Source organism: Rattus norvegicus, chromosome X (assembly GCF_036323735.1).
Source record: "Rattus norvegicus strain BN/NHsdMcwi chromosome X, GRCr8, whole genome shotgun sequence".
NCBI lineage: Eukaryota > Metazoa > Chordata > Mammalia > Rodentia > Muridae > Rattus > Rattus norvegicus.
Genome location: NC_086039.1, coordinates 112,227,239 through 112,250,117, shown reverse-complemented (window position 1 = coordinate 112,250,117; position 22,879 = coordinate 112,227,239). Strand labels below are relative to the sequence as shown.

General features: G+C 39.1%; 1 protein-coding gene across 9 annotated transcripts in view; it reads left to right on the top strand.

The window, feature by feature from the left end:
* The window catches only part of Dcx (doublecortin), a 142,837-nt gene extending 120,174 nt beyond the window's left edge, over positions 1 to 22,663 (top strand). For 4 of the 9 annotated variants that reach the window (XM_039100106.2, XM_006257385.5, XM_006257382.4 and 1 more), the window contains exons 5-7: positions 140 to 277; positions 7,577 to 7,674; positions 14,944 to 22,663. In XM_039100106.2, the coding sequence (XP_038956034.1) occupies positions 140 to 277; positions 7,577 to 7,674; positions 14,944 to 15,000 (293 nt within the window). In that variant the 3' untranslated portion in view covers positions 15,001 to 22,663. The remainder of the gene's footprint in view (positions 1 to 139; positions 278 to 7,576; positions 7,675 to 14,943) is intronic. The other 5 variants (XM_006257386.5, XM_063280337.1, NM_053379.3 and 2 more) reach the window with 5 other exon arrangements.
* Positions 22,664 to 22,879: the final 216 nt, after the last annotated feature.

Genomic DNA, 22,879 nt, shown 5'->3' with positions numbered 1-22,879 from the left:
AGACAAACATGCATACAAAAAACAAGGAACACCTTGTTGTTCTGAACCACTTAGTAGATATTCTGGTTTCGAGACGCTGGTCGTATGCTTAGAGTCTGATTCTCCTTTCTAAGCTGCTTATATGTTCTATTACCCCCAGAATGCAGAGTCATGAAAGGGAATCCATCTGCCACAGCTGGCCCAAAAGCTTCCCCAACACCTCAAAAGACATCTGCTAAAAGCCCAGGCCCAATGCGCCGCAGCAAGTCTCCAGCTGACTCAGGTAACGACCAAGACGGTGAGTGTTCTTCTCCTCTTGTTCATGTTAACTTTATTTAGGAAGGCTGATGCCCTCTGCATGAAACAATTGATTTCTTTCATGGTCACCAGGATCCTTCTGATCTCTAATTCTATCATTTCAGCGACATAAAAAAATCTTATATGGAGAAAAACATATGCGTTCCTTAGGTCCCTTTTACTTTGCTTTGTGACAGAGCACTCTCACTGAGATCTGGGGCTTGCTGATTAGGCTAGAATGCCGAGCATGTGTCAGGAATCATCCTGTGTATGTCACTCCAGTACTAATATTATAGGCACATGCACCACCACACTGGCTTTTTAATATGTAATAATCTCTTTAGCTCTTGGGTAAGGGACAAAAACAGCAAGATTCTATGAATGAATGATAATCAGTGGAGTGTCCATTGTTAAACATAAGCAGCCTTCCTTGGTCGTTCTGACTTTCCTGAAATACTAACTCTGTTTAATAGAACTAAAATGATAATAATGCATATTATTTGTATATTATATGATTTTTGAAAGTTTTATAATGAATTGCACAAAATAATGGGTTTCATATGACATCATCACATACATATTGTTTAATTTAAATATTTATAGGTCACATTTAAAAATTAAAAGAAAATGAATTTAATATAGATAGATTTTATTTACCAACCCACTCAAAGGTAATCATTTCAGCATGTGATCAATATAAGAAATCATTGACATGCTTACCTACTTTGAAATTGCTCTAGATTTTATACTTAATGTGTACATCTGAAATACGATTAGCCACATTTCAGTGTGACTAGTGACTACTTACTGTATTAAGCAACATAAGTGTCTTTCTTCTTTAACTGAGAGAGATTAGATTCAGAGTAACAATTCTTTACATGAATTAAATATTGTGGATTTTGCAAAAAACAATTTCATCATCTCTCCTGGCCATCACAATAGCACTATGAATTCAGTTACAGAAGGATAATTATCTAGGTTGTTGGTGGTGTTGTAACATTGAGAACCTGAGGTGCAGTTCCTCAATTCTTCCCAGTGTCATACAACTATTTAGTATCCAAGAACCCAAACCCGGCATCTTTACCTCTCAGCAGGCACTCTTTGTACTGTTCTACTTATATGAGGCAGGGTCAAGGATTCCCAATGTGTTGGATGCAAAGATTTCTTTTGCATGGTCCTTGCTTCTTGGTGTCGTTTTCCTGGCCCCACCTCCAGGCCAGGGTTATGGGAAGGCCAAGAGATATTGGGGTGTTTTCTGGTCATTACCTTATGCTGAATTGAATCCAGTGCCGCAGGTAAGTTGGTGTTGGAGTCTTTGCCGCTAATGATCTGCTCCGAACATATTCTATAAATTCCCCTAATGTCTCTCCAAGGTGAACTGATATCCTTGGCAGAGCTACAGGAAGATGACAACTACCCCCTCCCACCTCCCACATTTTCTCCTTTCTCACGAATCTCATTTGTATGAACATATTGCAAAATTGACTATAGATTTCAGTTGTAGGCACTTGCCTACCATAAGTGAAGTTCTAGGTTCTAAGCACAAATATTGCAAAGTTGAATAAATAAGTGTGCTTTCCAACAGGGAAGACTCTTCTCCATTTTATTTAAACAACTCGAAACTGTGTCATTTCCAAGACACAGTAGGAACTAGATTTAACATTCACATGTCATCTTGTAAATCTACAGTATCTCACAATCTGTGATTGAATTTGGCTTGAGAAACAGCCCCATGAATGAATCCGTGAAGAACTGTTTATGGGTTCTCAGATCTTGCTTTCTTGATGGATGAGTCTGGGAAGAGGAACAAAAGCATTTATTTATATTTAGCAGGAACAATTAACCAAAGCAATCCAGACACAGCACCCAAGGGCACCTTGGAATGCGTGTGTGACAACCATAGGTCTGCCTTTTGGCTTTGTTCTGAAGTAAGTCTTAGCCACCTTGGCCCCTCTTAGATAGCTTTCTAGAAAAGTCTCTGTGCAAGTACAGAGGGAACGGGAGCTATTTAGACCAGAATAAAACAAAGTCTAGAGTACCTCACAATGAGAAAACATGAAACTGGCTGGATTATGGGTTGAGATCACCTTCTGTAAGGCATTAAGGAGATACCAAGAGTAAGACTGAGAGTAAATCATACAAGGGTCACAGTCAGGGAGAAGTGGGAAATTGAGTGTGTGATCAAATTATGAAGCCACCATCTGTAAAGGAGAGGAAGACTAACATACTTTAAACTAGACAAGTCTTCTCAAATTTCTGTATCTGTGTTGAGTATGGAGAGACTCATGTGAGCTAGCATATGATAAAATGGTTTAAGTATAACCATACAATAGCAATGGTGGGTAGAATTATTCGACTTGGGGGGAGTAGGCTGGCGAGTACTTCAGAATAAGCATCCTATGAAAACCAACAAGCTTGATTCTGAGTGTGTCTCAATACTGGTATTACAATGGATGAGCAGGTCAGGATGAGGTGGATGAGCAAAAAAGTCAGTTTAGTACCCAGGCATCATGGGTTAGAAGCAAGGCACAAGCCAAGAGACCCTTCCTTTTCCATGCCATTTCGGTCAACAACTTGTGTTACTCACTCCCTAGCCAACTCTTTAATCAGTACACTTGGGATCACTTAGAGACATCGTTGTCTTCAGGGATGTGTGCATCCTCCAGAGAAAGGAACACACCACCTGGGAGCTCAGCACCAATGCTACCTGGCTGGTGACACTGTTCATTTCATTTTTACTCTATACACTTGAAAGTGGGCTCTTTTACTGTTCTTTGGAAAAGAGCATCCTACCCTCTTTATTTTATTGTAATGTATTTAAATCCCTGTAAATCCAGGTAGGTCAACCTACTGACCTTATCAGCCATTCTGTTTTACATATCCTGTTTCATGTACATAGGTAGCACTGACAGGGGGAAGGGGCTAAAGATGAGTACAGAAGCAAGGACACAACCACCCCCAAATCCTGGGAGACAAGACTATGTGGGATTGAGCTTGGCAACTGTGCCTCATCCAGCTGGAGAGTACTGACTAAGGAAATGGACAGAACACAGACACCATGTTCTTAGAGAGCTCTGTGGCATGAGGGTAGTTATTCCATGCTCACTCTCTGGTGTCCTATTGCTTTGTGACATTGTATATGTGCCCAATTACTTTGCTTAATTGAAAGGAAGCTCTTACTAACCATTTTCTAATTTGAACAGGATTAGGTAATTAGAAGCCTTAACGATAAGTCCTACACTTGGTGACTGCCACTACTTTCTTCTTGGCTCTTTTTTTTTAAATCCTCTGCCATCACTTGCCCTCTTTCCCCTAGTCTCTGTGAGAAGACTGAGAGGAAGAAATCCCAGGAGCATTTGCTTAAAAGAGGAAAGACCTGTGTCCTAAAAGCTGAAAACAAAGAGAAAAGAGCATACATAGGCTTTGGAGTCAGAAATCCCTACAGCCAAATCTTGGCTCTGTTTCCTCTACCCCTGGTTCCTCTTCAAAATAATCCTAGTTTAAAAATATTGATAAGGCAGCCAAAGAGGTTGAAATTAGTCTGACACACCTTATTGCAAGGAGAAAAAAATGAAGTCTACTAAAAGAAGAAATGAGAAGATTTAGACTGTGTATAAAGCTGTGAGCAGTGAGACAGTTTTGTGATTCTGAGGAGGAACAGGAAAAACAAGAGTCAGTGAGGGAAGGAGTTTTCCAATTAGTAGAGGGCTCAAGATGTTAGTAAGGGAAAAGGAAGGCCACCAGTCAGTGGTGTCACTTCCATTCACTTTGAAGATGGACTGCAACATGATATTCATTTTATAACATTGAATCTCAACCTCCTAATGCTAGGACCTTTTGGTACAATTTCTCATGTTGTAGTGACCCCTACCATAAAATTATTTTTGCTGCTGTTTCATAACTGTAATTTCATTAATATCCCATTACCGTAGGTTTACTCTGAATGCCTTAGGTCACACAAGAGACCCAACAAAATTTGGGTTATATTGTTAACCTTCTGTATTTGTTTGAAATTCCTCCTGCCACCCTATCTTGAGCCACTGTGAGCTACTCATACTTTGGAAACACACTGTATATTCTTTTACACGTTCTTACTTCTGGTGCAATTCTAGTGCCTACAATACCCTTTATCTCCTCTTTGCTTAGCTAGCTTCCATTTCTTCTCTTAAACAGCTTTATTGATATGAACTAATTTAAAGCGCAAAGTAGATGACAGGTGGCTCCAGAGTTTGCCACAGAGTAACTGTGACTACCGAAGCTCCCACCCACTAGCAAAACCACACTACTTCTGTCCATCTCTTTCCTCATCCAGGCTCTGGCAACCCGGAATCTACTTTTAGTCTCTGGACACTTACCTAATACAGATTCTAGTTTCAAAATCTTCGGGTGTTGCTTCTTATTTACTTCCAACCCCCATTATTCCATATTCTGTCCTTTGGACTCTAGCAATATATTGTGAAGGAAGACCTTAATCCTCATACTTACTTTACCTAATCCCCCCAGGAAGTTATGCATTTCTTTTCAAACACCAGTATCTAATCTCAGCCTGGCTCACACGTAGTGCTTATTAGCTATTACCTAATGGTATGAATGGCATTTGGAGGAACAATTCTCAAGGAGTAAACAAAACATAACTGAATATACACATAAAATCAGCCATTGGATACCCAAGTGGTCATTTGTCAGTTCGTTTGAACATGGATAATCAGAGTAACCATCACAACTGTGCTACTGTTTCTTCAGACTATGGGCATGTTTTTGAAACTAGGGAAACATTAACATAAGTGGTGGGAAGGAGCTATATCCTCAGGGAATATTCATGACACAGAACTTTAAACCATATCTGCAGAAGTAACCACAATACTCTTTTTTTTTATTAACTTGAGTATTTCTTATATACATTTCGAGCGTTAGTCCCTTTCCCGGTTTCCGGGCAAACATCCCCCTCCCCCCTCCCCTTCCTTATGGGTGTTCCCCTCCCCACCCTCCCCCCATTGCCGCCCTCCCCCCAACAGTCTAGTTCACTGGGGGTTCAGTCTTAGCAGGACCCAGGGCTTCCCCTTCCACTGGTGCTCTTACTAGGATATTCATTGCTACCTATGAGGTCAGAGTCCAGGGTCAGTCCATGTATAGTCTTTGGGTAGTGGCTTAGTCCCTGGAAGCTCTGGTTGCTTGGCATTGTTGTACTTTTGGGGTCTCGAGCCCCTTCAAGCTCTTCCAGTTCTTTCTCTGATTCCTTCAACGGGGGTCCTATTCTCAGTTCAGTGGTTTGCTGCTGGCATTCGCCTCTGTATTTGCTGTATTCTGGCTGTGTCTCTCAGGAGCGATCTACATCCGGCTCCTGTCGGTCTGCACTTCTTTGCTTCATCCATCTTGTCTAATTGGGTGGCTGTATATGCATGGGCCACATGTGGGGCAGGCACTGAATGGGTGTTCCTTCAGTCTCTGTTTTAATCTTTGCCTCTCTATTCCCTGCCAAGGGTATTCTTGTTCCCCTTTTAAAGAAGGAGTGAAGCATTCACATTTTGATCATCCGTCTTGAGTTTCATTTGTTCTAGGGATCTAGGGTAATTCAAGCATTTGGGCTAATAGCCACTTATCAATGAGTGCATACCATGTGTGTTTTTCTGTGATTGGGTTAGCTCACTCAGGATGATATTTTCCAGTTCCAACCATTTGTCTATGAATTTCATAAAGGCATTGTTTTTGATAGCTGAGTAATATTCCATTGTGTAGATGTACCACATTTTCTGTATCCATTCCTCTGTTGAAGGGCATCTGGGTTCTTTCCAGCTTCTGGCTATTATAAATAAGGCTGCGATGAACATAGGTAAGCACAATACTCTTACACTAACTTTTTACTCGATTGTTCGCTCTCCTTTTGTCCCCACTCCACTTCCCACCTCTGAGACATTCCTCTCTGTTTTAATAGCATATCGAAGAATATCTTTCTAACAATGTAGGTCCTATGATTAAAAAAAAAGTCTCATTATAAGAAAGCAGAACATCTCATGGAAAACCATTTAATTATCCCACTTTCATGTGACACCGTTTTTCTTTTCATACTAAACGTGCTAATTATCAGGGGGATAGAAAACAGCTGGAAATTGCAATGGAGTTACCGACATTCAAAGAGAAATCATCTCCTTTCCATCATGTTCTTGACTGGAGACAGACTAGGGTTGAACCTTGATGCTTTTTACAATTATGTAGAATGAATTTCTGTTTTCTATGCCTTTCACACTATTCTCAAACTTTTATTGTAATCTTTTTATCTTTCTTGTCTCAGTTTCGGTCCTTCCACTGTCTTCTCTCTTCTGTTCCATTTTTTTTTTCTATTTGAGCTCTCCTTTAAGATTTACTTTCTGCTTCTCCTCCAATGTATTTCATTCTTCTCTCTGACAAGTCTCCTTTCTGTTTCTTTCTTTCTGGTATTTTTCATCCAGGACATGGTAGTGCAGGAGGAGGAGATGAAGGAGGAAGAGTAGAGATTGATAGCGAGTTTGTTCTATATCGCTCTCATTCAGCTGGCTCTAAATGGGGATATGTACTACCCCAAAATACCCATATTTCTTCTCCTTAATGGAAGGCACACACTTTCTCTGTGTATTATCTTTCTTCTCTCCAAAATTAGAGTAATATAGTACTTTCTCAAGCATCAATCCTGGTAACTAGCATCCAAACATTTTGAAAGGAAATAGATGCTTGCAGCTACCCATCAGACTGAGCACAGGGGACCCCAATGGAGGAGTTTGAGAAAGGACTGAAGGAGCTGAAGGGGTTTGTAACCTCATAGAAAGAACAGCAATATCAACCAACCAGACACCCCAGAGCTCCCAGGGACTAAATCACCAACCAAAGAGTACACGTGGGGAGAGCCATGGCTCCAGCCGCATATGTAGCAGAGGACGGCATGGTCTGGCATCGGTGGGAGGGGAGGCTCTTGGTCTTCTGAAGGCTTTTTTCCCCAGTGCAGGGAAATGACAGAATGTTGAGTGGGGTGGGTGGGAGGGGGAGCATCCTCATAGAAGCAGAGGGAGGGGGAGGGAATATGACAGAGGGGGGGAGGGGATAACATTTGAAATGTAAATATATTTACACTTAGTAGGACCACATAAGCCGAGGATGGAAGTACTACGTAGGACATTTGAAGAACTTCTTTTCACTTTGATTTGATTCTATCAAGTGACTTGGTTAACTTTGTGCCTCGTTTGAATGTCTTAGTGAGTTAGGAAGAGAGAACCTGCTCTTTTATATGTTGTTGGTTTTTCTTCTTTCCTTTTCTCTTGCCTCGGGGCAGCAAATGGAACTTCTAGCAGTCAGCTCTCAACACCTAAGTCGAAGCAGTCTCCTATCTCTACACCCACAAGCCCTGGAAGTCTGCGGAAGCACAAGGTATTATGTCTCTTATACCTTACTAAACCCGTTTGAACTCAGAGTCTCTTAAAAGGCTCTCTAGAGTTGTGCTCAGCCACAGTACACTGAAGCTAAGGTTCCCCTTTATTGACTCCATTCAGTTGATGTCCCAAGAATCCCAGCATCGAACAAGCCAGTTTTACTCATTTCTCTAAGCTTTGCTTTTAACATTTTTTTCAGTTACATTTTAGCATTTTCCCCAAAGTAATATGATGGTCTCAAATGTTCATTCTAAAACAATGATAGCAAGCAAACCCAAAACATTTGCCTCACCATTTCCAACATATAGCAAAGGGGGTGTCAAGGGCAACTTATGTCATTGGATGTAATATAAATATAGTGGTAAAAGTTGCACGGAGTTGGGACTGGAGAGACAGCCTGGCAGTTGTGAGCATATACTGTTCTTCTAGAGGCTGTCGGCTCACTTTCCAGCACCACCATCATGTAGCCCAACAAATACCTATTAATTCTAGTTCTGGGGAATCCGACACCTTCTTCTAGCCTGCACAGATACTGCACACATATGATGTACATACTTATGCTCAGACACTAGCAAACATTACTTTTTTGAAAGTCGCAATAGGTTACTCTCTTTAGACTTGCTGGACATCATTGAATAATGGGAGCCAAGTTTCACTGGGCACATTCTTCATTACTAGAGCGATTCTTGCTTCACAAACACAGAAAGGAAACAAACATTTTGTCAACGGCCTTGGGAAACATTTTGACACCCTAGCTAGCTCAAAGAAGTCTATCATTAACTTACAGCAGAGTAGGGCTTGGAGAGGTACCTCCATGAGTATTTATTTGCCTAGTACACAAAAAATCTAGATTTAATTAACACTCCAAAAAATTCCCGAGGATCAATTTCCAAGTATTCTCCTTCCCAGAAATCTCTCCTACATTCAGAAATGTATTCAGAGAATTCAGAAATGTTCACTGCTGTCAATTTCTTATACCTTAGATAAATCTGGAATTTTTTTCTGATTATCACACTGGAAAGTAAATTCCACTAGGATTTTTTTTTTTGTTTACTGGACCCAAAGTCAGGGCATGAAATGCAAATAGCAAAGTCTAACTATCAATCTAACCCCATCATAGAAGAAAGAAAGATTTTGTAGATGGAAATATTTTATTAGGTTACTTCAATAGTAATAGGAAGTTTTATATATACAAGGAAATTGACTCCAATCCAGATAACTAAATGCCTTACTAGGGCAACAAAATTGGCAACAGAACTAGTATGCTACTCACTAACAGTGCTATGCAAGAGAATCAGTTTACACTTGCTTTTGAGTTGATTTTTTTAAAAAAATATGGAAGTTGGAAGTGTCTTGAGACCTCAACCTTAGACAAAACTACAGGCAACAAGGAAGAGTACATGAATTAGCTACCAAATACCCAATGATCAACTCTGACATACATAAAAAATAACATTACGTTACACAGAATAAGCAGGCTGTATTTATGTATTTAGTAACACACATCAGTTTTTTTAACTATGTGTGTAATATATTAACCTTAAATTGGTTACAGCAGGACTATTTGGACTATGGAAATCAGCATATAAATCAAGATTATCACTTTACTTACAGAAAGTCAATTTTTAAATACTTACCAGCAGGACTGGAGAGATGACTCAGGGGCAAAAGCATTTGTCACTAAGCACAAAAACTTCACTTCAATCCCCAGAACCCACATAGTGGAAGGAGAAAACATAACACCTGAAAGTTGACCTCCGACCTTCATATGTGTGCTGTGATGTAGGAAAGTGTACACACTCACACACACACACACACACACACACACTCACACACATACACACACTGTTACTTTAAACACATTTCATCTTATATCACTATCTCACATGTCTTGCCTTTTCTTTCTTTCCAGCAGGTTTTTAGTTTCCTGTTTAACTTGGCCTTTCCCTGTCCTGCTCCTGATAATGTTTGTTTCTTTCCTTTAACGACTCCCTTCATTTCTGGTATTGATCCTGAGCAGAGCCTTTGGATTCTCCCTCCTGAGCTATCGCATTTCAGAATACGTTCTGTGTTCCCCAGAGGTTGTAAGATGAACAAAAATCACCTTAAAGCCAGGTTTGGGTTATTTGCAAAGTAGCAAGGTTTATTAATATAGACATTCGAAGATGGAAACATGCTGTCTCTGACGATCTCCAGGGAGATCTTTCTAGACTCCATCAATTAGTGTACCTTCAACCTGTGACTTTCTGCAAGTACCTTCCTTTCTGGGAAGTGTTCTCTGTGTCAGCACTTTCCACCAATCTTTCCCAAGGTGCCAGAGGCAGCTTGGACATTTTCTCTGCATCCTCAAATCATTCAGCCTTTCAGTTGGCAGGTACATCCAGTTCATGTAGGTTGAGGACCAATCTTGATGAATTATTCCGGTGAGTTTTGGCATTGTCAGGTTTGTTTCTCATGGTTGGGCTTGTAGACACATGTGCCTTTTTCCCCCCACTTAATTCTGTTAATGATTTTAGTCACTGAAGAACTAGTTAAAGCTCATGGGTGACAGCACTGTTAGCCACATTGTTCTCTTCTCTATGGAGTTATCAGGATATTGTATTCTTAAGAATCAGTTTTCTTAAGACAGAAACACAAGCTAATAAATTATATCATACTTTTTTTCTAATCAAACTGTAAAATAAAGTGTACATTTAGATTTTGATATAACAGACTATTTAAAATTATTTTATCACTTAAAACTTACAGAGGAGGTGGAGTAATAATACTCTATATTATTTTATACACATTTATCACTTATTTATATTTTGCCCATTTAACTTGTTTTTCTATGCTCTCTTTTTCTATTTGTATGTGAATATAAATACATATAACTTTTACTTTTTACTATTTTTCTGAGTCATCTGAGGTTTAATTTTCAAGTATAATGCCCTACTATACTGAAACATCCAATATATGTTTCCTGAGGGCAAAGAGGTTTATAACCATGGCCCAACATCATGAGATTTAATCAAGAAAGATATAAGACTGTTATAGTCTGTGTTTGAATTTTATCAATTGTCTCAGTGACATTCTTTTTATGGTCCAGGACCTAATCTAGGACCAAGTATTGCATTTTTCTGACTGTGTTCGTTTAGTGTTTTTTTTAATCTGGGAGGATTCCTTAGATTTTATCTTTCAGAACAGTACATTCTAGAAATGAAGATATACATCCCATGGCTTTACATTTACATGGCCAAAAATGACGACGGAGCTGACTTTGTGGAATAAGCTAAAAGCTGGCTGTGACTTTGACTCAGTCCTTGCAAATCTCAGGTCCAAGCCTTGCATTTGTCCTTTCACCCTGCTTGCTACCTGGGCCATCAGACACCCTGGGCAGGGGCCAGCGCAGATCTCATCTGAACTTCTATCCAAGTGGACCTGAAAGGTTTGAGACATTGTGGAGACAGGAAGCAGGTGGCCAAGGCAATCACTTTCCTCCTTTGCAATTGGAAACAATCTTGAAGTCCTAGCATCCCCTTGGTAACTTTTGATGGCTGTGCTGGGCCTCTAAGCTGTAATCAGAGCTTGGCTTCTCTTAGGCAGCTCACAGAGAATCCTCTTTAATGCAGCTGCAATGGGGTTAGCCAAAGTCCGCATACTCAAGGGCTGCAATATGGACACACAGTACATCTTAAGGTAGTTAATGAGAACAACATTTCATTTTGTATTTCTATACCGCTTTAACCTTTCACAAGACACGTTCTTGCTTATCCTTGCAATATCCCATGAAAGAGAAAGGGCAATTAGATAGCCTTTCCATTTTAGAGATGAGTGCAAAAGTTACAGAGATTAATGACAGCCCCAGTAAGATTTAACAAATATTTACTAAAGACTGCTTTTCAAGATAATACCCTGTTAAAATGTATACAAATATAGAAACATAGAAAAGCTCTTTGGTTTAATTACGATGATTTTCAGTTTAGTGATTTCACCCATAATTCTAAACTTGAAGAATATTCTGCAAAAGAAAAATGTATCTGATATAGTACCTGAACATATATCTCATCATGTAAATACACACTTTCTTTCTGTTTGCAGATTTCTTTTGCCCTCCTAGCAGTGGTCAGAAAGACAGTTTGATGTATAAAGAAGGGTCCTGATCCTGAGATCACAGGCACAATGAGCTTGAATATAAGTGGCTTTGGATAATATAAGAAGGAACACAAAAGTGGGTGGGAAGGATGTTTGATGAGGACTCGAGGAAGGTGGGAGCTGGCAAAGACTTCACAGAAGTGCTATTTAACTGGGGTCTTCAAGGCTGGCTAAGCTTTGAAAAGGTTGGTGAGGCAAACAGATGAGCAAGCTTTAAATCATCAGCAAGAGCAGCGTTATTCTACCACGAAAGTGCAGGGTGTGTTTGAAAAGGATAGCGAATCTTAGCAAGAAGCTGGGCTTCTCCAATGTCCTTCCTGAATTCTTTTGGACTATAAGCTTTTTGGACCAAACACCAACTTTTTGTTTTCTCTATCGCAGTAGTATTGCCAGCACAGCTGCATTTGTTTCAAACATTTTGTTCTGTAGGGCCCCAAGGGACTAAGCAAATGAATATCAGGTGCGAATTATTTGTATTGTTAAGCAATATGTGTGTTTCTGTATTTCTACATATCAATCAACAAAAAGAGAATGCTGAGGTAATTACTTTTCCTGAACATTGTTCTTCCCTTACATCCCTCAGGCTTTAAATATGAAATGAATGGATAGACGTATAGAAGCACCTCATATCTCTCTTTATTCCCAAAGATTCCTCCCATAGCCTGAATCTTTATGCTTCCTAAGTCACAGCAATTACAAGAAGAGTTCTCAATAATCTACCCTTAGGCCCGCCTCATTTCTTTAGAGGGAAAGTTTGCAACCAAACAATTATAATTATATTAGTGTTTAAAAATAACTCAAGATAAAATTAGTTTAAAGCAAAACCACCAATGAAATTATACACTAGACAATATGCATTTTACACAAAACAAAGAACTGAATACAGAGCAAAAGAGACTAGACAGAACAGGGCGAGATGCCTGAGATCATTCCTATTTCCTAGCACTTACTTTAAATATTAGTAGATTAGGTGCTCAAAACGTGTGATTGGCAGAATAAGTGTTTTTGAAATCAATACCTGCCCTTACATTGTCAAAGGCAGAAGCAATATAGACTGAAAGACAACTATATTGAGAGTAAAATCACAGGAAAGAGCTATGAAGGAAACAGGAACATAGAGATGAAAAGATACAAAATAGCAGAATAGGAACAAATATATAGCTCTAACATGAATTAATCTGCAACTAAGGTTATGATTGCTATCCAAATATTAGAAAAAATTGAACTTAAAGCAAATTTATTACTAGAGAAAAATAAAAAAAATTCTCATGGGAAATAGGTCAATGTGCCCAGAAAATATATTTATAAATATGTTTATGCCACTTAAGAGCATGACACCAATGTACATGAGGCAAACTCATGGAATTAAGATAGGTAATCCAACCGTATTAAATGAAATTTTTAATGCCTTAAATTGAATAATGAAAAGAATCATGAGATAGAAGGTCAATAAGTAAACTCTTTGGAGCCTTCATATTACAAAATCTTTTTTTTTTTTTTGGAGCTGGGGACCGAACCCAGGGCCTTGCGCTTCCTAGGTAAGCGCTCTACCACTGAGCTAAATCCCCAGCCCCTCATATTACAAAATCTTTAACTGTCTGTTCTTTTAGTTCTAAAATCCTAGGAACTATGAGCTCTGTAACTGCATTTTGTTTTCTTCAATCGTATGAAAAAAACAAGACATGGATACTGCAAGTTAGTGAACTGCGTGGGTGTTTCTCAGAAAATACATAAAGATCTTGAATAATATAAAGGCCAACTGGAGACTTTCTGGGCCTCAACGTTCACCTCTACAGTGAATGGTTTAATTGCTATCTTAATACAATCTAGATTAATACCAACTTTATTTAAATTCTGTCTAAAGTTTTTGCTACAGGGTAGCACTGTTTCTTTTCCCCTCCTTTGGCCTCTTATAAACATACAAATTATGACTTTATAAACAAAATGTCTATCAACACATTTTTGTAATTACCAGATCATACAGTTGTCTTTTGAAAGAAACCAGACACAGAAAGAGAAATATCCCATGATCTCACTTATGTGTGGAATTTTTTTAAAGCAAAAAAGCTCAAATATCTAGAGATGGAGAGGTTACTAGAGGGACTAGAGGGTTGGAGGAAATGGGGTGTATATATCACAGATACAACATAACAGGCAAGTTCCATAAACATAGTAGAGCAGCTTTGTGATGAATCAATGTACAAATCTAATCTACAAAGTGACTGAATTTAATAAAACTACTAGGAAGAACGTAGAATTAGTTGTTCTCCTACAGGAAAAGAAGTATATGAATCCAAAGATGATATTTACTTCTCTATATTAACTATTTTTATTATCTATATGTATCCAATATTACAAAAGCTAACCTATCCAGCTCTGGAAGTTTACCTTACTGATTTTTTTTATTAATTTGGGTCTGAATTATTATCATAACTCCTTGAGAGACTGCTCTTTTAGTATTGGTTATAGAAAAAGTATGCCAGTTGTGAACACTATTCGAAAGGATTTGTTTGAGTTGCTTAAGTGTTTTCAGTAAAACTGTGCTGTGGATTGGCCCCGTGAATGTTGGATCCTTATTTCAATAGTTTACTAGTCAGTTGACAACTATAACCTACCTTTTACTTAATGCTTGCACAGGGCCCTAAAACCATCTGAGGCTGAAAGATTAGGAGCATTTCAGGTTTTTTTTTTTTTTTTTACTGAGTTTATATTCAGTCATCAGTATGTAAACAGTCACTTGGATTTCCAGGAATATATGTTAGAGAGTTTCAAATCTTCCATGAACAGCTAATTTTATATCTTTTCCTTATAGAAGTTTTAGATATTTTATTTTCCCAATCTTTTACCTCTGTAAACAGACACAGACACACACACACACACACACACACACACACACACACACACACACACACACACACACGGCAATCTGGTTGATGTTACCCTTTAAGGCAGCTGAGTAAAGAGTATATTGATATAATAGAGGGATACCTCTCGACACACTGTTAAAGCTCCTTGTGAATGTATTAATTATTCTAAAAATAAAATTAGAAAAATTCTATTTCAAACAAATAAAGCCATTTCAAAGCTCAAGGTACCAAGTAAAGGAAAGTTAACTTTGTCTCTTTTCTTCTTACAGGACTTGTACCTGCCACTGTCATTGGATGACTCTGATTCACTTGGCGATTCCATGTGAAAGATGATAGGCTAAATCAAAGCCGATTATTATAGCAGAATACTTTCGCTCAAGTGACCAACAAGGCTATTGGTGCTTAGACATTTTTGTTGTTATTGTTGCTTTTCAAAACACTCTGTAGTATGTAGGGTTTATTTTCTTGTGACTTCTCTTCTGGGCCACTAATTCACATTTACCAATAAGAGATAGATTGATAACCATCTTTTGAGTGACTTTTCCAGAACTGCAAAATGTGCTAGTCCATGACCTTTCTACTGAATGCTTAGGGGCCTTTGTATTTTCCCCATTCAATTTGTGCAGAAACTAGTCTTTCTTCTCTAGAAGGCTGTTTACGTACACATCGCTTAAAATGTTTATGTGTGGGGGAAAACTTTCATATGCAGATCTAAAAGTGAAAAACCTAAGTGTCCCTTGCCTCTGTATCTTCAGAATGCTGGAGGATCTCAGGAGAGTGGCAAGTCAGATCCTTGGCCTCACTCGTTGCTCTTAATTGAGCCTCCAGTGTATTGTCTAGCATTCATTCTGGCTGTTGAGATGGAGAAACACCAGCGACTTCCAATGTGACACCATGTGCTTAAGGCTGTGGTATCAGACTGGCTGCAAGAGATGAGGTAGAATTTAGGGGAAAAACTGCCCAAATTTCAGTAGGATTTACATAAAGCACAGTGGATTCCTGGTCAACTCCTCTACTGGGGAAATTTTGGAATCAATCAATAATTGATTAGTTTGGGGTACATGATGTCACATACATGATCCCACCAGGAGGCTTTCTAATGTACACGTTAGTACATGAACCGCATGGTATCCATCTAGCTCTGTTCTATTGAATGCCTTGTAAACAACCAACACTACAAACACTGTGAGAATTTGTTTTCAGGTCTGACACCTTTTGGTCGCTTTTTATAGCAAGAAACCATATCCATTTTTTATAATAACTCAAGTCTGTATTTCAGGAGCAAAACTCTTCGGGCTCCTTTTTTATAAGCTGGTGATTTTTTTCCTTTGTCTAAAAAACACGAGTAGAAAATTGACCAAAAAAATGCAGAAGAATACTGTAGTTTAGAAATCATGCTCTCACTGCCAAACAGAAAGCTCCGGGAGAAAACTCAACGACTAGAGGCCAATTCAATAGAATCAGGTTTTTGATACCTTTTTAACAGTTACACTTTCAGTACTAATTTCAATGTGGACCAGACATTCTAATTATATTTTAAATGAAATGTTATGGCATATTTTAAGTAAGTCTTTTTTATCTATAATCCTAATATTTCATACTTAAGATACAGAGACCTTTCACTTGACTTTAACATTTAGAAAGGATTTCTCTTTATTAAGGATTGCTCACTTGAAATAACTGTCTTTGAGGTACAGGTTTTTAAAATTACTTTTTCTCTGTAATCATAGCCCATGATAGCCAAGACAACTAAATTTAGGTGAAAGCCATGCATGCCAATTCTGTGTTTGATTTTTAGTAGATAGGCAGATTTCCTTTACTTCTTTGTCATTGTTCAGATAGCTTGAAAGATGCAGCGTTCAAAGCCAACATGTCGTTTGGCTGCTGAATGACATGCAGCTGTCCCTTCATTCTAAGTAAAATGAGTGTGGGGTTCGTGTGTGTGTGTGTGTGTGTGTGTGTGTGTGTGTGTGTGTGTGTGTGTGTGTGTGTGTCTAGGCTGCTTCACAATTAGGAAATACTGCACAAGACAACTCAACGTGGATTGATGACAACTTGGTGGCATTGCTGATGCGCAGGGGGAAGTAGGATGGCAGGGGTAGCGAGAGCCCCCTTGATAAATTTCAGATGTCCTTAATTACTAGATTACAAGAAACATTTTCGGTTTTGGTTCAGGAGAAGGGGGATGATGAGAGCTCTGGTTTCTGCTCAAACTGCTCATTGAAGAGCCCAAAATGATGAGGTTTTGCTCTTCCCCCCTCTTTATTGGTAAGCCCACATGAAATGATTAAGAAACCCATTTTAATCAGCCCCTATTTTTTCTAGAAGCTCAGTGATTTCTTAGTGCCTCCCAGAGCATTTGAGTTAATTAGGGAAAATTGGTTATTTGGGATGGATAGAAATTGTGGTAGGAGGTCTATTTTTAACCTCTGGGCCAGATCCTCCAGCACACTCTATGTTGGTCTTTGAGCAAATCCCATGTTGTCCCAAGTATTCATTTAAGACGAGACATGCAGATCCTACTGAAAGAGTAGGAGCAAAGAGAATTCAACAGTCCTCATGCCCAGGCCCCTTGGTTCTCTGAGTATTTCTCTACTTGTAGCATAATATAGCACAAGAAAGTACTGTGGGCATATCTTTAGAATATTCTTAGAACAAACATTCTTTTATAACAACAGTGTCCTTTCTGCTTTTCTTTGAGCTAACTACAAGGAAACCTTTACAAAACACTTTTTATTTATATACAGGAACAGTTACATATAAAAAATATTTTTAACTGCTATTTTGTGTGGTATAATTGAAAACTCAAGTCTCCAATAATTTCATTTTAAATTGGCTGAAATTCAAGTAAATTGTTTTCAGAAATAAGCTCCTACACCCCCCAAATTCATTCTCAGTTTTTCCTAATACAGTTTTACTACTTTAGTCCCATCGAGTTCAGTGTGCATGGTCAGCAAGCATTTGCCACCACTTCCCATAACACCTCCCCCTCTCTCTTTTTCTCTTTCTCTCTGTCTCTCTGTCTCTCTCACGCGCGTGTGCGCGCGCGCTCACACACACACACACACACACACACACACACACACACACACCATGTTGCTTGTTCCTACCTCCTGACTTTTCTTCCCCACAGAAATAGAAATAGGGGCATAAAAAGGGAAATGTATATATGGGGGCTGGGTTGAACAACTAACTTCGTAAGTAGTGCTAAGTAGAATTAAAGCGAGAGAAAAGCTTCTTTTCTCATCACTGTTTTGGAAAGGATAGCCATTAGCATGACTGCTTTGTGTCCTTGCGGACTTTAGTATTAGCCTAGACTGAGTTATAGCATTTTCTAGCTGGAAGGAAGATTAAGATCACATCATCTGCTCCAAATTTTTCATTTTCTTAAGGCCAGGAAACAGACCAAGATGTAAAGTGATTTCCCCCTAAGGTCACACAGCTGCCCATTGGCAGTGCTGGGATTAGAACCTACACCTCTGGGCTCATATTCCGGGGTATTTTCCCAACTAGCCAGTATTGTCTTTTGTGAGGTTGCTGAAAATTCTTTCCCAGGGTCATGTTGCATCCTGGATCTATATGCTACTTTGCTGGTCTCAGCAAGAAATCCACACAGCAATCTAATCTGGCCCTTCCTCCTCATTTTCACATTACTTCATCCACATGGCCTGTCAACAGCGCCAAGGAGAGGGATGCATTGAAATGTTGGGCACCAGAAGGTGGCTGCCCTACCTTGAGGAATCTTCTAAATGGCCCTCTGAACTCCTACTTTATCCACGTAGAATGGAAAATGACTACTTTGTCCCTTATCGGCTTCCTTCAATGTCATGGCACACATGTTCCTCCCAGGATATGGAAGTGGTTACTTGTTTCTGGGACAGAGAAAATAAGAAATGAAGAACAGAGCAATAGCTTTGTTTATTCTGACTTTCTAAGATGACTTTTTTATCATTTAAAAATTAGTCTGGCTATCTTTCCTACTAATAACGATTTCCTTTAAAATATGGTAGTGAGCCAAGCCAGAGAAAGATAATCAAGTCTCGTATTTGTCCTGAATCTCTATGTCCTCATAGCCACGCTCCCTGGTGCAAACAATTTTCAGGTTTAAACAAGTTGATTTTGTTTACTAAATTGTGCCCTGGCTGACACTGAATATTTGTATCTATACCAAAAATAGCACAGTGACTTTACACATTATGTTCTCTCTCTCTATGTAGCTTATTTCTGTGGCTTTCCATGACAGAAGTTAGGGCAACGTGATCTGTACGTGTTAGTTTCTTTGCATCAAGGAACTAACAAATATTGACTGAATTCTAAAAGAACTCTTACTAGACTTACCCAAGTTCAGGAACTTCTCTATCTTTTCTTCTCTCCAGTTGGGAGTGACCAAGGAATCGTAAAGTGGGTGTGTATCTTCTATATCCTAGGATCATCTAGCCTAAGTTTAAGGCAACTAGCCCAATGCTTGATTTGTATAAAATTGTGTATCCATCACCGGTCTCCTCAATATCCTACATAGAGATTTTCCCAGTTCCTCTCACATTAGATTCCAAATGGATTTCCCATTTAGAAAACAGAGAAGGAACTAAGCCCTATCTCCTTGGAATGGGAGCAGTCACATGTCCATGGGTCCCCAATGAACTTCTGTGATGGTGAGAATATTTCAGGAGAGGAGACTGCCTTGGGAACAGCTATAGCAAGAGACTTCTCCAGCAGAAACCCGATGACGGCATAGCTTTACTGACTTCCTTCATGATCTAGTTTGCATAGGATCTTTCTCTTTTCTTCCTTTATTCTTCTTTTTTTGGAATTTATTGGAGCCTGTTCTTGGGCACATGGGGCCATTTGGACCCATACCTAGGCCTCAGTTATATATTGCCTTCGCTTTTTAAGAGGATTAGGCTTCTAGATTCAAACTGGTTTTCTAAGTAGGGAAGGTGTATTTTGAAAGTCATACGGGGCACAGGAGGGCTGATGGTCCTATTATTTAGAGCTGGAACCCTGAGATGGCAAAGGATGAGTACTGACCTAGGCATTTAGAATACGTCAGGGCTGATCTGGAGTTTAGAGGCTGTCATGCTTCTGCCTCTGGCCTACTAAAACCACATGTGTAGTGCAACTCACAATTCTGGGAATCATGTAGGATTTCCTCTTCTTTCAATCATGGCCACCTGGAGCAAGAATAGGCCACTGACTTTTCAGGCTTTCCTTTTGATTAGAGAGGCCTCTATCTGCCTTGGGTGCAAAATGAAGTTTCATTAGCCATCACACCAAAGGCTTCTTAGTGGTCACTTGTATGCCCCCTCTTTCAGGATTGATGTAGAGCTCCTGCTTTGGCCAAACTGGTGTGAGATTGGCTATCTTTGGGAAGTGAAGTGTTTCTTAAGCTGTTTGGAGTCAAAATATTCTGTAATTAGAAGTGATTTTGCCCCTCTTTAGCATACCTGGGGTTAGGGAAGTAGAGAATTCTCAATTGAAAGTAAGTCACTTTCCTGCTTGGGTAATAAGGCCAGGTGAGTTGCAAAAGGTCAAAGAGAACACAAAAGTCAGAAGACAAAGTCTTGTAATCTAAAGCAAAGACCCGAAGGTTTCAGAATGTCTCAAGTCTGGGCAATAATTCAAGGAAATAAATGGCTATTTGTCATTCCATTTCCTGTTTTCTTTCTCTATTTAGATGCCTATATTTGTTCTCAGTTTCGACTCTGTTATCAATTTCTCATTCCGTAGCAAAAACATCCATTCTTTGACGTGTGCGGCACTTCCTCCTCTTGGAATTCTTTGCACCTTCCCACCTCACAACTGGGCATATGCAGCTTCATAGTCTGTTAAGTTTTGCCTTGGGATTGAAGGGAAATAATTTTCCATTTCGACAATTCCTGGTTCTACCCAAGTTCAGTCACAAGTAGGTTGGTAGAAATCAACCTGATTCTGGCCCTTTCTTCTTTTCTGTTTTAGTCTCAGCAGATCTTTTCAAACGTTGTCCTTTCGGCTCATGAATGTTAGGTATTTACCTTCTAAGCAAGCATTGTACAGAACACTTTCTGCTTCTTTTGAAATGTCATTTTGTGAACAGATTGTAATGTGCTCAGATAAATAATCAGCTGAACAGGAAAAGAGTCTACCCATCTATTCAAATTGGCAAACTATTGTTAGTTGGTTTCTTTAAATTTGCTCATAGTTTTGAAAAGCTGCAATATAATATCATGAGAGACCACAGATAATTGTTCCTGTCATTTGGTTGGGCTGAATAGAGACTGGGGGTGGGGGTGGGGGTGGGGAAGCAGGAACGATTTGTTTAAACTTTTACCACTATTCATTAAGCTCTCTCTGTTATAACATTATGATCTGTGTTTGCCACTTATTGAATTATTTAAGCTAAGCTGGTAGGCAATTAAAATTAATTTAAGTCAAAAAGTATCTAACACATCTAGGCTAAAGAAAAAAAATACTTAGTTGAAATGTATTTGTCCTTCCAATATTAGATTTACCTAAACATTTTCCTTTTAACATCAACTGTTCATGATCCAGGACTGTCTGTCCATGTATGTCCTGTAAATTAGCAGGCTTAAGTCTACTGATTAATTCAACAGAGTTCAGAATCCCTGGGGATGTCAATGTCACTGCTTGGCAATACCATATGTATTGCCTATTTTTTCCAGTGACTTTTCTTTCTAAGTTCTCTTAAAGAGGTTTGCGAAAGTAAGAAGTTAAGCTAAAATATATCCAATGTTTGGTAGTGTATCATATTGCAGCATTAAACCAACAACCCTTTATGACTTATACACAGCTAATGCATGGTTTGAGAGTGGATTTTGCATTTTTCATGTGCAGTAAATTATTTAAAATGTTTTTGGTCACCTTTTTGTGCCATTAAACTTGTACAGAAAATGCTCTTATGGCCATTTTCAAAGGGAGAAAGTTTAAAATGGAAACAGCCCACCCTTTCTGCCCTATAGCTGTAGTTAGAATTGAGTACGTGTAGAAAAACGGCTGTAATTGGTGGTTGTAGTGTTAGAGTTTGTTAGCTGGCTAGTGACTACCTTTGGAGAGTAAATGCATGGTCTTGTACATCACATTTCTTAAATAACTCTTTTTAACCTCGGAAAAGAATATATTATTCCATGTGGCCCTCTTCCCTCCCTCCACTCCCTGCTCCCAGATATCTTACCATTAACTGTAAATAACCGATTTAGGGGCCAAGAATTCCTGCCAAGTAAAGTCAGAAACGAGCAAAAAAACCAAGGGGCGTGTGTGAAGAGAATTTTACAACAATTTCTCAGAAGTCATTGACCATTTCTAAAGGAAAGGCACGGTTATCAAAGCTTCAGCTGTCTTTGACCTAAAAATCAGAGGCAAATTGGGAGGGTCTTTGGCTGCCAGATTACAGTATAGAATTGAATAATTCTTAGAATCATACAACCCAAGGATGTCCCTGATCCCTGCACTAGTTGTGAGGTATTTGGATGCATCAAAGGTGTGTTGACCTATATTTATTGGGGACAAAAGAAAAGCAAATGTGCAACGAATGCTCAGGGGTTTCAGCTAGGCCCCAGTCAGCAAAAGCAAGGAGGTGAGTTTAGATAGATGCATTGTCTGTTTCCCAGGCAATGCTTAGACTTTGAGTGATACAAAGGCAGTGTTTCAAGAAGACACTCTCTTCTTTGGTTTGCTGTTCTCTCTTGGACTGGTATGTTTGGCAAGGCCCATGTAAGCTGGTTAGAGCAGGTCTTTTATCTCCCCCACCATAATTTGATGAGGGCTCTTTGGTTTGAGGACTTCAAGGCTGTCTAGAGAAGTTCCCCCATGTGTGTGAGGTGTTGTGAACTGTGAACACTGTACATCTTCAGTGTTCAATACAGGGCAGCCAAAGAGCTGCTCTTGCAATCTTTTTTGGCTCTCAAGCTCTGTTCTCCATCGAATTCTCATTTCTGTGTACATTTGCAAGATGTGTGTAATGTCATTTTCCAAAAATAAAATTTGATTTCAATATTTCTGGCTGACATTCTCGTTTTTTCAATCACTGGACCAATGATCATGTAACCACAAAATATCTGAGCTGGCAGGAAAGTTAGACATTAGATTATTCAACCCCTTAATTTTATAGATGAGGAAGCTGAGAATCAATGCACGATGGAAACACCATAATTAACAGCACACCATGTCTGCAACATATAAGATCTTGGATCTCTTTCTATAGTTGAGCAG